General features: G+C 46.2%; 1 protein-coding gene across 1 annotated transcript; it reads right to left on the reverse strand.

Moving 5' to 3' along the window:
- Positions 1–257: 257 nt before the first annotated feature.
- Positions 258–4,526, reverse strand: MAGEL2 (MAGE family member L2). Its single transcript, XM_027521410.1, has one exon. The coding sequence runs from the start codon at positions 4,258–4,260 to the stop codon at positions 709–711; it is 3,552 nt and encodes a 1,183-aa protein (XP_027377211.1). The 5' UTR covers positions 4,261–4,526; the 3' UTR covers positions 258–708.
- Between the last annotated feature and the right edge of the window lie 7,529 nt (positions 4,527–12,055).

A 12,055-nucleotide genomic window follows, 5' to 3' on the forward strand; every position in this document is an offset into this window, starting at 1 on the left:
AAGGATTAAAAACCTCCTCTTGATTCACCTTCATTGATGTGTGAAGCTTTACTCTTGCTTTCATCTTACATTCCAACTCCCACTGCAATTACTGCATAATTACAACATATGTAGCACTGTTTTGAAAAAACAGTTCTGTCACCGTGGTATCTACTATTACTGGAAATTGTCTTGATGTTCAGCTGTATTTGGAGAGGATGGTAAAACTTGGCTCCCAGTACCTAGAATAAAAATTAGAATAAAGACAAACACTTCCATATTATGCTGAAATTATATTTATATATAGATATAGATATTTCTTTTTCTGCAGACAGCTTTTACTGATGAGTCATTTTAACATTCAAAGAATAGCCTATTTTGATGCTACATAATCTGTACCAGAATGAGATGGATAGCTTCTCAATTCATTTCACAAAACCAGCACAACTCTGATACCAAAACATAACAATTATAACACAAAACAGAGAATCACAGATCTCAGTTAAAAATACAGATGCCAAAATACCAAATAGAACAATAGCCAGTTGAAATCAACACCACATGAAAATGTACAAAGCTTTGGCAGATACAAAAGCAAATTGAAATCCAAACTTACACACACAGAACTTGAACAGAAACACCAGAAACAAAACGTCCCCCCCCACCCCACCCTGTCAGTGGCCTTAGGCCGGGGACCCAAAGGAACCATGAGATATCTGCTAAACAACATTAATGGGGAGGGGGGCTGCTGGTGGGGTCGTCGGTTTTATCATCGGGGCCAGACTCATCCTCATCCAGATCTTCAGACTCACACTCTGCCAGTGCTTCATAGTACTGGTATGGCCAGCACCGTGGATCTTTCTTATACAGCCTGGCCAAAAACTTCAGGACAATCATCTTGCTGGTTTCAAGGAATGCTCGGGGGCCCCAGAGGAACTCATGCTCTTCTGGCTCAGTAAAGGGGATTCGCCTGTACTCCAGGTACTTCTCCCTTACAAACACTTCGGTGATGAGCTTCTTTGTATTTCCGAAGAGACCATGTGTCTCCCGGATATTCAGCCCTAATTTACACAGAAAAGTAAAGATCAGGTCCTCCCTGACACAATTGCCTTTCATAAAGATGAGGCTCAGAACCACCATCAGGAGGCCTAACTTGGGCCTGTCCAAATAGGACACACCTGTGTCACCCTTTCTGCCCTTGTTGATGAGAATATAAGAGTGGTTTTGGGGATCAATTTCCTTCAACTGGTAACCAAAAACACACTCCAGCTTGTGGCTAGCACGGCTGATGATTTCTAAGCACTCATCTTTATATTCACGGATGATGAATTTCACCATCTCCGAGCGCTTAATGGGCACCTTGGCTTGGTCCTTAACCAAGAGGAACTGCACCAGTGCATTTGCTCGCTCATCCAAGGGAGACAGTGGTTGAGTCTCCAGCTTGGGATCATATTGGGTGGCACCACATCCCTGAGCAAAAGTAGGGAGCTCAGAGATGATCAAGGACGGAGGGCTAACTGGGCTTTCCCAGAGACCCAGGGCCCTTGAGGTGCTCGGGCCCTCCCAGGCACTCAGGGCCCAAGAAGTGCTGGGCCCTTCCCAGCCACTCAGGATCTGGGAGGTACTCAGGCCCTCCCAGCCACTCAGGATTCGGGAGGTGCTTGGGCCCTCCCAGTCACACAGGAATTGGATGGGGGTTTGCACCTCCCAGTCGTTCAAGTCTAGACTTTCCCAGCGCCTGGGGGCCTGCCAGTGACACATGTTCAGCATCTTGCCACTACTATCCTCCTCTTCTGTATTCAGATGCTTCTTCTTCCGGGTGGCCTTGCCTGAGCGACGTGGTGGCTCAGCCGAGGTCTTTGAGGCCTCTTGAGTGATGGCCATCACTTGTGGGGCAGCTGCAGTCGCCATCAGGATACTGGGTCCTGCCTTGGATGCCTTTGAGGAATTCACATTGGGCTGTGGAACCCATGGGATTGCAGGCAGGGCCTCAATGCAGGCAAATGGATCCTGCAGAGTAAATGGCAGTGACTTTGGGGCCTCTGAGGTGGCAGATGGGCCCTTGAAGGCATTAGAAGAGGCAGGCTGGAACTGGGAGGTAGATGGAAAGACCCTTGGGGTGGCATTAAAGGTCTCAGATGTGGTAGGCAAGTTTTTCCAGGGAGTCGGCAGGTGTGCTCCAGCAGTTGGCATTGCCCTGGGAGCACAGAAAGTGCCACCGAAGATCATCCGGTCCTTAAGAGGAGCCTTGCGTTCCTTTGAAGAGGTCCTACGATCTTTTGAAGAGGTCCTTCGGTCCATAGAAGAAGCCCTAGATTCTCCTGATGAAGTCATCAATGATTTAGCAGAGCCCATGGGAAAATTTGCCCCTGCTAAGGGGGCTCCAGGCTGGCCCTGCAGGGCTGCAGAGGGGCCCTGCCAGGAGGGCTGGAGTTGCATGGATGGCAGCTCTGCCTGCGAGCCCGAGAGCTGGGCCTGCTGGGTGGGTAGTTGGATTTGCAGGGCCTTTTGGGAGGCGGGGGCCCCCTGAAAGGGCTGCTCCAGCTGAACCAGTGGTGGGCCCTGCCTCTGGGCCTCCTGTGTGGGCAGGGACTGCCAGAATTGCCCCTGGGCCTTTGGAGCCTGCCAGGCCAGGCTGGCCTGGGCTTGCTGTACTTCCTGGAACTCCATGGACGTTGGCATCTCCTGCGGCACTGGAGGTTGGCCTTTTGGTGCCTGCCAGATGATGGGTGGGCAGTGCACAGCCTGAGGGGCCGACAGTGGGACCGGTAGAGGGGCCGGCATCACCGTTGGGGGCGCCTGCGGGACAGCAGGAGGTGCGGTCGGCATCTGCGGTGCTGGAGGGGCTGTTGGCACCTGCGGGGCCGCCCGAATTGGCGGGGCCGCCCTCAACTGCGGGGTAGGCAGTCGAGTTTGCGGGGCCTGCCGCAGCGGTGGCGGGGGCGGCAGGGACTGCCAGAGAGGCGGTGGGGTGGCCAGGACCTGCGGGGCAGGGCGGATGGGTGGCGGTGCCTGGCGGATCAGTGGCGGTGCCTGGCGTATTGGGGGTGGGGCCTGGCGAATGGGCGGTGGGCCTGGGCGGATGGGCGGTGGGCCAGGGCGGATGGGTGGTGGCCCAGGGCGCACTGATAGAGGTGCCTGCCAAGCGATCGTCGGACCAGGCCAGGTGACCTGTGTGGTCGACCAGCCCAGGGGTGTGGCTGGCCAGCCTTGTGGTGGGGCCTGCCATCCTGGCGAGGTGGCCTGCCAGCCCGGGGGAGTGGCCAGCGGCGCCGGTGGGGCCTGTGGGCCCTGGGGAACCGGCGGAGGAGCCCTTATAACCTGTGACTGGATCTGCAGGATCAGAGGCTGAGCCTGTGGAGCCCAGGAAGCCATAGGCTGCGCAGGTGGGGCCGGCGCCGGTGGCTGAACTATCGGGGCTCCTGTCGCTGGAGGCTGGGTGATCGGAGGTCTTGAGCCTGCAGGATGGATCATCAGGACTCCAGGACCTGGAGGCTTGGCCATTGGGGCTCCTAGAGGAGGAGGCTGGGCCATCAGGGGTGCCGGAGGTGGAGGCTGGGCTATCGGAGCTCCCGGAGCAGGAGGCTGAACCATCAGGACTCCCGGAGTCAGAGGCTGGGGAATCAGGACTCCCGGAGCTGGAGGCTGCGCCATCGGGGTCCCCGGAGGGGGAGGATGGGCCATTGGGGTCGCCGGCGGAGGAGGAGGATGCGCCATCGGGGTCCCGGGAGGAGGAGGGTGCGTCATTGGAGTCCCCGGAGGAGGAGGGTGCACCATCGGGGTCCCAGGAGGAGGAGGATGGGCCATCGGGGTCCCAGGAGGAGGAGGATGTGCCATTGGTGTCCCCGGAGGAGGAGGATGTGCCATGGGGGCTCCGGGAGCCGAAGGATGCATCATCAGGACCCCCGGAGTTGGAGGCTGGGCCAGAGGGGCTCCCGGAGGTGGAGGATGGATCATCAAGACTCCGGGAGTCGGAGGCTTGCCCATCGGGCCCCCCAGAGGGGGAGCCTGGACCATCGGGCCCCCTAGGGACGGAGGCTGGGACATGGGTGCTATGGGGGCAGGCGGCTGGCCCTGCGGAGCCTCCCAAGCAGGCTGCGGTGCCTGCCAAGCGGCCAGTGAAGCCTGCAAATCAATCGGAGGTGGGTCCCAAGGGACTGGAGGGGCCCGCGAGGAGGCGGGCGGGGCCCGCATCAGAACCGTAGGGCGGCTATAAACCGCGGGCTTAGGGGCCTCCTCCGGGGGACTCGGATCTCCCAGATTCTTACTTAGCTGCGACATGTCCTTTTGCTCTGACAGCTGGTGAGCCTTTTCCTCCGACAGCTGCTGGGCCTTTTCCTCCAGAGAGAAGAGAATGCCTACGTGGCTGCTGAGAGGAGTCCTCCCTGCTGACTGGTGAATAGGAAGTGAGTGCCCTTAGCTCTGCAGCTTTCCGCAGTAAGGAGGAGGGGGGAAGGGGGCTCAATCCCGCCCCTTCCCCGCCCCCGACCACCACAAGTGGATAGTGCAGAGGGGCGTCTACCAGAAATCCTAGCCGACACAAGATCCCTCCTCACTCTGACCAGTCCCCAAATGCAGCCTGGTCAGATTCCCCATGGGTGAGTTTTCACAGGGGAGTGACAGGGACAGATTTATGTTTTAGAAATCCCTGTACTGCAGTATAGAGTTGGGAACAGACCACTGGGAACATGGAAGGTATCCAAGAGGGGGAAGATGGTGTGGTCTGAGCTCAGATACAGCAAAACGGGAGCCAGAGGGAAGAAAAGAAAATACACACACACACATACACACGAGTGTATATATATATATATATATATATATATATATATATATATAGACTCACAGTAGACACCTATTATATTTTAATGTAAATGTGAAAGAGGAGGAGAAGTCCCGGGAAAGTGGATAAATTGCTAGGGTGGGTGATTCTTACAGGGACACACTGGAGGCTCCTAAGGAAGAGAAATTGATGATTATTGGGTGGGACATAGGCATTTACAGTCCTGTAGACCTGCCAAAGAGGATAGCCTGCAGACATTTTTGTATAAAAGCTTGGGATTCAGAAGAAAACTGAATTGGGATCCAGATAGTCTTCATGGAAATAGAGCTGCTGCAGGGATCGTGGTGCAGAAGAGTGAGATTTAGAGTGAAATTACTGAGGTATATCTTAGAGCTTGCAGGCATTTTCAGACACAGGCAGAAAAAGGACATCCAAGAATAGAGAGATAAGGAAAGAGACACTGGAAGTTGAGATGTTCCAGACATCTATGAGAGATAGCATTTTTAGTATGGAGGGGGGTTGGAATTCCTGTGGAGTAACTGGAATGAAACAGCAAGGTAGGTTTCCTGCTGCTTATTTTTTAGTTGCAGAGCAAGAAAGAAATTATAACAATGACAACAAAAAAAAAATCACTAGAGAATAATAAAATAGGGGAATGAATAGACCCACAGTTCATATATAGGGAAAACAGATAAACAGCATCACACAGAATTGGGTGTGTGTGTGTGTGGAAATTTAGCTTAAAAATTAAGCAATGTATTAACATATAAAGTAGAAGGTATCAAATGTATTGAGTAACAGTATACTATTTCATGCGGAAAGGAAATGACAGCTCCTTTAGTATAGTTTCCTGGAAATATACAAAATATTAAATATCAAGGATGTTTAGTTTAGCATAGGCTGTTTACAGCCTAGGGCAGGAGTCTGGAGTGACCAAAAAAAAAAAAAAAAAAAGTGTGAAAGATACCACAAGGGGGCAGATGAGAATGATGAAGGCTAAACCCCACTCCGCCTGCAGTACTGTTAGCTGCTGCTGCTGCTGCTGCTGCTGCTAAGTCACTTCAGTCGTGGCCGACTCTGAACGACCCCATAGAAGGCAGCCCACCAAGCTCCTCCGTCCCTGGGATTCTCCAGGCAAGAATATTGTTAGCTAGTAGTCCTCAAATGTAGTAATTTATGAATCCCAATGAAAGCAGAAACACATGCCCAAATTTATTATTGCCTTAAATAATGAAATGATAACTTGAGAGTGAGGTTTCAGTAGTTTCTCTGGCAGTTGAAGGGATGAGAAATCAGAATTTTTATCCCCTAGGAGCATCTTCTTTTCATAAGCAGTAGTCCTTCCCTGGTGCCTGATGATGTGTCATGCTGCCATACTCACAGAAAGATGCTTCTGAAGAATGGACACACCATATCTCATGGTTTTGGGTCCCTCTCATGGGTTGATAATAGTACATAAAAGAGTTATAAGTTTTATGAGGTTAAGAAGTGCCTACTTCACTGGGGCCATCTGTAAACCTTCACCCTCATGTTTCCCTATTATCAACCCTGTCACATATCAGTTGGTGGCTGTGGATGGCTTTAGGATAATCAGTTTATTTTTCAGCCAGTTACATTTCTACCCTCACTAAAGCACACTTCTTCTTCCTCTAATTCTGATATGTAAATTCATCAGAGATTAAGCTCTCCCACTAACCATTTGTTTTTCAGGATTATGGTGGATTTAACCTTTGGTCCATCATGCTGTGGGTCATCCCACAGAGTAAATGATTGCCAGCAGAGCCCAATTGTTCTCACAGAGGCTAGGGCTTAATGAATAGCACTGCCACACAATGTCAACTCCCACCAAATGCTTTATGTCAAAATCCTTTACCCCTACTTTATACTTGGGACTGATATGGAAGCCTAAAAAATGATCAGGAATTATGTGGGGGGTGTAGCTGCCATTATAAATGGAAAGTAGTTAAAGTAGCACCTTTGCAACTCTCTGGTAATGTTACTGAACTATCTGAGAAAAATTAAGGTGTAAGTACCCAGTGATTCTGGTGGGTCAAGTAATGATGAGTGAATTGGATTTTTCTTCCCTGGAAAATAATATGCCTATTTTAGACAGTCACAGATCTCGGACCCAGGCCTGTTGACAACCTAGCTACCCAAAAATTTCCTACTTCCAGTATCAATCACACCTGAAGAATTAAGTGAAATATTGACCCTTTTGAGGGCTGACTGTTTTCATAAAAGCATTCCCAATAATGTCCTCAGTCTAATGGATGTGAACTACAAGCCTTAAATAGGTCTTCAAAACCCCCCTCTTCTCCTTGTGTAATCTTCTAGCTTCCCGAAGTTCCCACCACCCTTTTGTGTATATGCTGTCCCATCTCCATACCTCTGACCCAAGTGTTGTTACATTCCCATCCTTTCTTCTCATGAAACAGCTTAAAAATTGAAGGTACATCAGAAAGAAAAGACATATACACAAAACATTCATGGAATGTAGGTGTCTGTCTGCTTCCTAATCAGAAAGAACTTTCAGTATTTCCTAAGTATAAAACAGAAAGGTAACAAAATTAATGGAAAAGATTGGGCTAGGAGAAATGAGGAGACACAAATAGGAGTGGGAAATTACTGGCTAGACGAATGAAGTTTCTGTACATTTCTTTATTGCCTGGATCACAGCAAGCATAGTATCTCCTTGCATACTCGAGTCTTTTTTGTTCACTCTTGTATTCCCATCCCATTCTGAGTATTCAATAAGGAGCTAGTGGATGAAAGTGTAAGATTAGTACTAGAAGTGCCCATCGATACCTTTAGACTTGGTGTAAATATGGATGTCAGTAAAATAATGTTATGATTTTCATAGTCTAAAATTATTTATTAATGAAATGTCTTTTATTAAGGATTTAGTATGTACTTGACATGGTGCTGTGTTTAGAGAAAAATCTGACATCAGATCTTACAGATACAGAGGGATATGAATATGCTATTTTTAGTGTAATAAATTAGTTTGCACTGTTTAAAACTCATATTGATTATAGTCGATGCAAATAACAGTACTCACTTCTGCTTGGAGTGTGGGAGTGGGGTTGTGATTCTGGCAGTAGCAATGAAAAGAAGAAAAAGAAAAAGAAAAAAATCCAAAGCTGTAGGAAATTCATACATGTTCTCCAGATAGATGGAGCACTAAAAGAAAAAAAGAACAGAGTATGTCAGAAGTACAGGCATTTGAAAGAAGAATTGCAAGAGGTTCATAAAAATAGTGTAACTGCTGTTTATTGAATTGCTATTATTTGACCAAATACCATCCTACAAGCTTTCTACACATTGCATATTTCTCACAAAATCCACAAGTGTTTGGCCCCATTTTACACATCAAGAAATTGAGGCTTCAGATGATAATTAACTTGTGGAAGATCCAGCAATCTACAGCAAAATCTGGAACTGAAACTTGATCTCTTTTTTGCCAAAAGGGAGCATTTTTGGCCATTACACTAGCGCTGCCAAAACTTTTTTTTTTTTTACTTTGAAATATAATTAACATACCATCTTGTTGTTGTTTATTTGCTAAGTTGTGTCAAACTCTTTTGTGACCCCATGGACTGTCGCCCATCAAGCTCCTCTGTTCCTGAGATTCCCCATACAAGAATACTGGAGTGGGTTTCCATTTGCTTCTCCAGGTGATCTTCCTGACCCAAAGGTCAAACCAATTTCTTCTGCATTAGCAAGTAGATTCTTTACCACTGAACCACCTGGGAAGCCCCAGCAAACAGATACATAGATACACAGCATTTTGTTAAATGAACTTTGTTACCAAATAGCCATCTGCCAAAACAAGATGAAGTTCTTATCAAATAAAGCCCCAATCAATTCCTTCTCCTCCAAAGGCAACCACTATTTTTTCCAAATCATTTCCCATTATGGGTTATAAGATATTAAATATATTTCCCTGAAATAAATAGTAAATTCTTCCTGCTCACTCATTTTATACAGAGTATTCTGTATCTGTTAACCCTGTACTCCTGATTATCCCCTCCCAATGACTCCTTCCCTTTTGGTAGCCAGAAGGTTGCTTTTTATATCTGTGAGTTTGTTTCTGTTTTGTATATAAAATCATTTGTATTATATTTTGAGATTTCACATAAAAGTTATATCATATCTTTCTTTGTCTGACTTACTTTACTTCACTTTAATTTACTTGGTATAATAATCTCTAAGCCATCCATGTTGCTGCAAATTTGGTTCATTTTTATGGTGGAGTAATATTCCACTGTGTTCAACACCTTCTTTATTTATCTGTTGATGAACACATGGTTTGTTTCTATGTCCTAGCTATTGTATATAGTGCTGCTATAAAGATTGGGGTTGGGCTTCCCTAGTGGTTCCATTACAAAGAATCCACCTGCCAAGCAGGAGATGAAGTTCATTCTCTGAGTCAGGAATATCCCCTGGAGAAGGAAATGACAACCTAATCCAGTATTCTTGCCCGGGAAATCCCATGAGCAGAGGAGTCTGGTGGGCTATAGTCCTCAGGATTGCAAAAGAGTTTGACATGATTTAGCAACTGAAAAACAACAACAAAAAAACTTGGAAATACATGTATCTTTTAAAATTTGAGTTTTCTTCAGATATATGCCCAGGCATGGAATCACTGGATCATATGGAAACTCTGTTTTTAGTTTTTTAAAAAATTTATTGGGGTATAGTTGCTTCATGATATACTGTTAATTTCTACTGTTCAAGTATAAGTGTACATGTAACCCTTCCCTCTTGGATCTCCCTCCCCTGACATTACACCCATCTAGCTCACCACTGAGCACCAAGCTGAGCTCCTATGTTAAACAGCAGGTTCCCACTAGCTATCTCCATATAAGTTTTCCATAGTGCCTGCAACAACCAACTAACAGTGTAGGTGGGTTCCCTTTTCTCCACACCCTCTCCAGCATTTGTTACTGTAGACTTTTTGATGGTGTTCATTCTGACTGATGTGAGGTGATATGTCACTATAGTTTTCTTTTGCATTTCTCTAATAATTAGTGATGTTGAACATCTTTTCATGTACAAAGGAACCACTTCCTGATTTATTTAACCAAATATAAGTTCTATCTGTTACTGAATTTCATATAAATCCAATAAGTATAGCGCATATTCTTTTTAAAGTGTCTGGATTTAACTTTTTTAGAATTAAACATGTTACTTATATTAGAAGTTCGCTACTTTCTATGGCCAACTACAATTATCTATATTTTGGAGAGAGGGAGAGGGTGGGGAGATTTGGGAGAATAGCATTGAAACATGTATAATATCATGTATGAAACGAGTCGCCAGTCCAGGTTCGACGCACGGTACTGGATGCTTGGGGCTGGTGCACTGGGACGACCCAGAGGGAGGGGAGGGGAGGGAGGTGGGAGGAGGGTTCACGATGGGGAACGTGGGTATACCTGTGGCAGATTCATTTCGATATTTGGCAAAACTAATACAATATTGTAAAGTTTAAAAATAAAATAAAATTTAAAAAATATTGTTTGAAAACTCTTATAAAATTCTTCATTTTCATGTATCTTTAGCAAATGCCAGACTATGGGTAATAGAGCAGGTGTGTGTGTGTGTGTGTGTGTTTATAAGGAACTGTGACAGTTATCCACAGTTGGGATAGAACACTTTGTGTACACTCTTCCAGAATGCATGAGAATTCCAGGTGCTTGGCAGCCTTTCAAGATTTTAAATTGTCAGTCTTTTTTTTTTTTTTTTAATTAATTGTGGTCATTCTACAAACGTGCTCAGTTGCTTCAGTCATGTCTGACTCTGCAGTTCTGTGGACTGTAGCCCACCAGGCTCCTCTCTCCATTGGATTCTCCAGGCAAAAATACTGGAGTGGGTTTCCATGCCCTCCTTCAGGGGCCTTCCTGACCCAGGGATTGAACCTGTGTCTCTTGTGTCTCCTGCACTGCCAGTAAGTTATTTTCCCACTGAGCCATCAGGGAAGTCCTTTGGTCATTTTAGCAGATTTGAAACTGTGACTGTATAATTGTGTGCTCCTCTGAACAATGTATGCGTGTTCCATTTGCTCCTCATCCTTGTCAAAATTGGATGTGATTGGCCGTTTTGGTTTTAGGCATTCTATTAATAGTGGGTAAAAAATGGTGTATCAATGTTTATCTGTCTATATGTTTGTTTATTAATAGATCATTTTTGAGCAGTTGCAGATTCCCCCAAAATTGAGGGGAAATTTAGGGTTCTCATATAATCTTTGACCATCCCACACAGAGACAACTTCTCCCAATATCAGCATCCTGTACCAGAGAGTACATGTGTTTTGTTCATGAACCTATATAGACATGGGCTTCCCTTGTGGCTCAGCTGGTAAAGAATCCACCTGCAATGCGGGACCTGAGTTGGGAAGATTTCCCTGGAGAAGGGAAAGTCTACCTACTTCTACTTCAGTATTCTGGCCTGGAGAATTCTATGGACTAATAGTCCATGGGATTGCAAAGAGTCAGACACAATTGAGTGACTTTCACTTTACATAGAAACATCATTGTCATCTAAAGTCTGTAGTTTATGTAAAGTTTCCCTCTTGGAGTTCTGTGGGTTTTGACAATATATAATCACATGTGTCCACCTTTATAACATACAAGAATAATTTCACTATCTGAAAAATCCTCTGTGCTCCAATATTCACTATGTGTGAGTGTGTGTGTCTGTGTGTGTATTCAGTCACTCAGTTGTGCCCAATTCTTTGTAAGCCTATGGACTTTTGCCCACCAGACTCATCTGTCCATGGGATTTTCCAGGTATGAATACGGGAGTGGGTTGCCATTTCTTACTCAAAGGCATCTTCCTGACTCATAGATGGAATCCACATCTCCTATATCGCCCCCATTGTGCCGACTGGAAAGCACACTTCCTACTCCCTATCCCCTGGAAAATACTGACATTTTTAATGTCTCCATTGATTTCCCTTTTCCACAATATCATTTACTTGGAATCATACATAAACTTTTCAAGTTGGCTTTTTTCATCTCAGTTCAGTTCAGTCGCTCAGTCGTGTCTGACTCTTTGCGACCCCATGAATCACAGCACGCCAGGCCTCCCTGTCCATCACCCAATCCCGGAGTTCACTCAGACTCACGTCCGTCGAGTCAGTGATGCCATCCAGCCATCTCATTCTCTGCCATCCCCTTCTCCTCCTGCCCCCAATCCCTCCCAGCATCAGAGTCTTTTCCAATGAGTCAACTCTTCGCATGAGGTGGCCAAAGTACTGGAGTTTCAGCTTTAGCATCATTCCTTCCAAAGAAATCC

Source organism: Bos indicus x Bos taurus, chromosome 21 (genome assembly GCF_003369695.1).
Source record: "Bos indicus x Bos taurus breed Angus x Brahman F1 hybrid chromosome 21, Bos_hybrid_MaternalHap_v2.0, whole genome shotgun sequence".
In the NCBI taxonomy this organism is placed as follows: domain Eukaryota; kingdom Metazoa; phylum Chordata; class Mammalia; order Artiodactyla; family Bovidae; genus Bos; species Bos indicus x Bos taurus.

Excerpts from the sequence above, each read along its gene's own strand:
- MAGEL2 (XM_027521410.1), bottom strand. The coding sequence starts at position 4,260 with ATGTCGCAGCTAAGTAAGAATCTGGGAGATCCGAGTCCCCCGGAGGAG.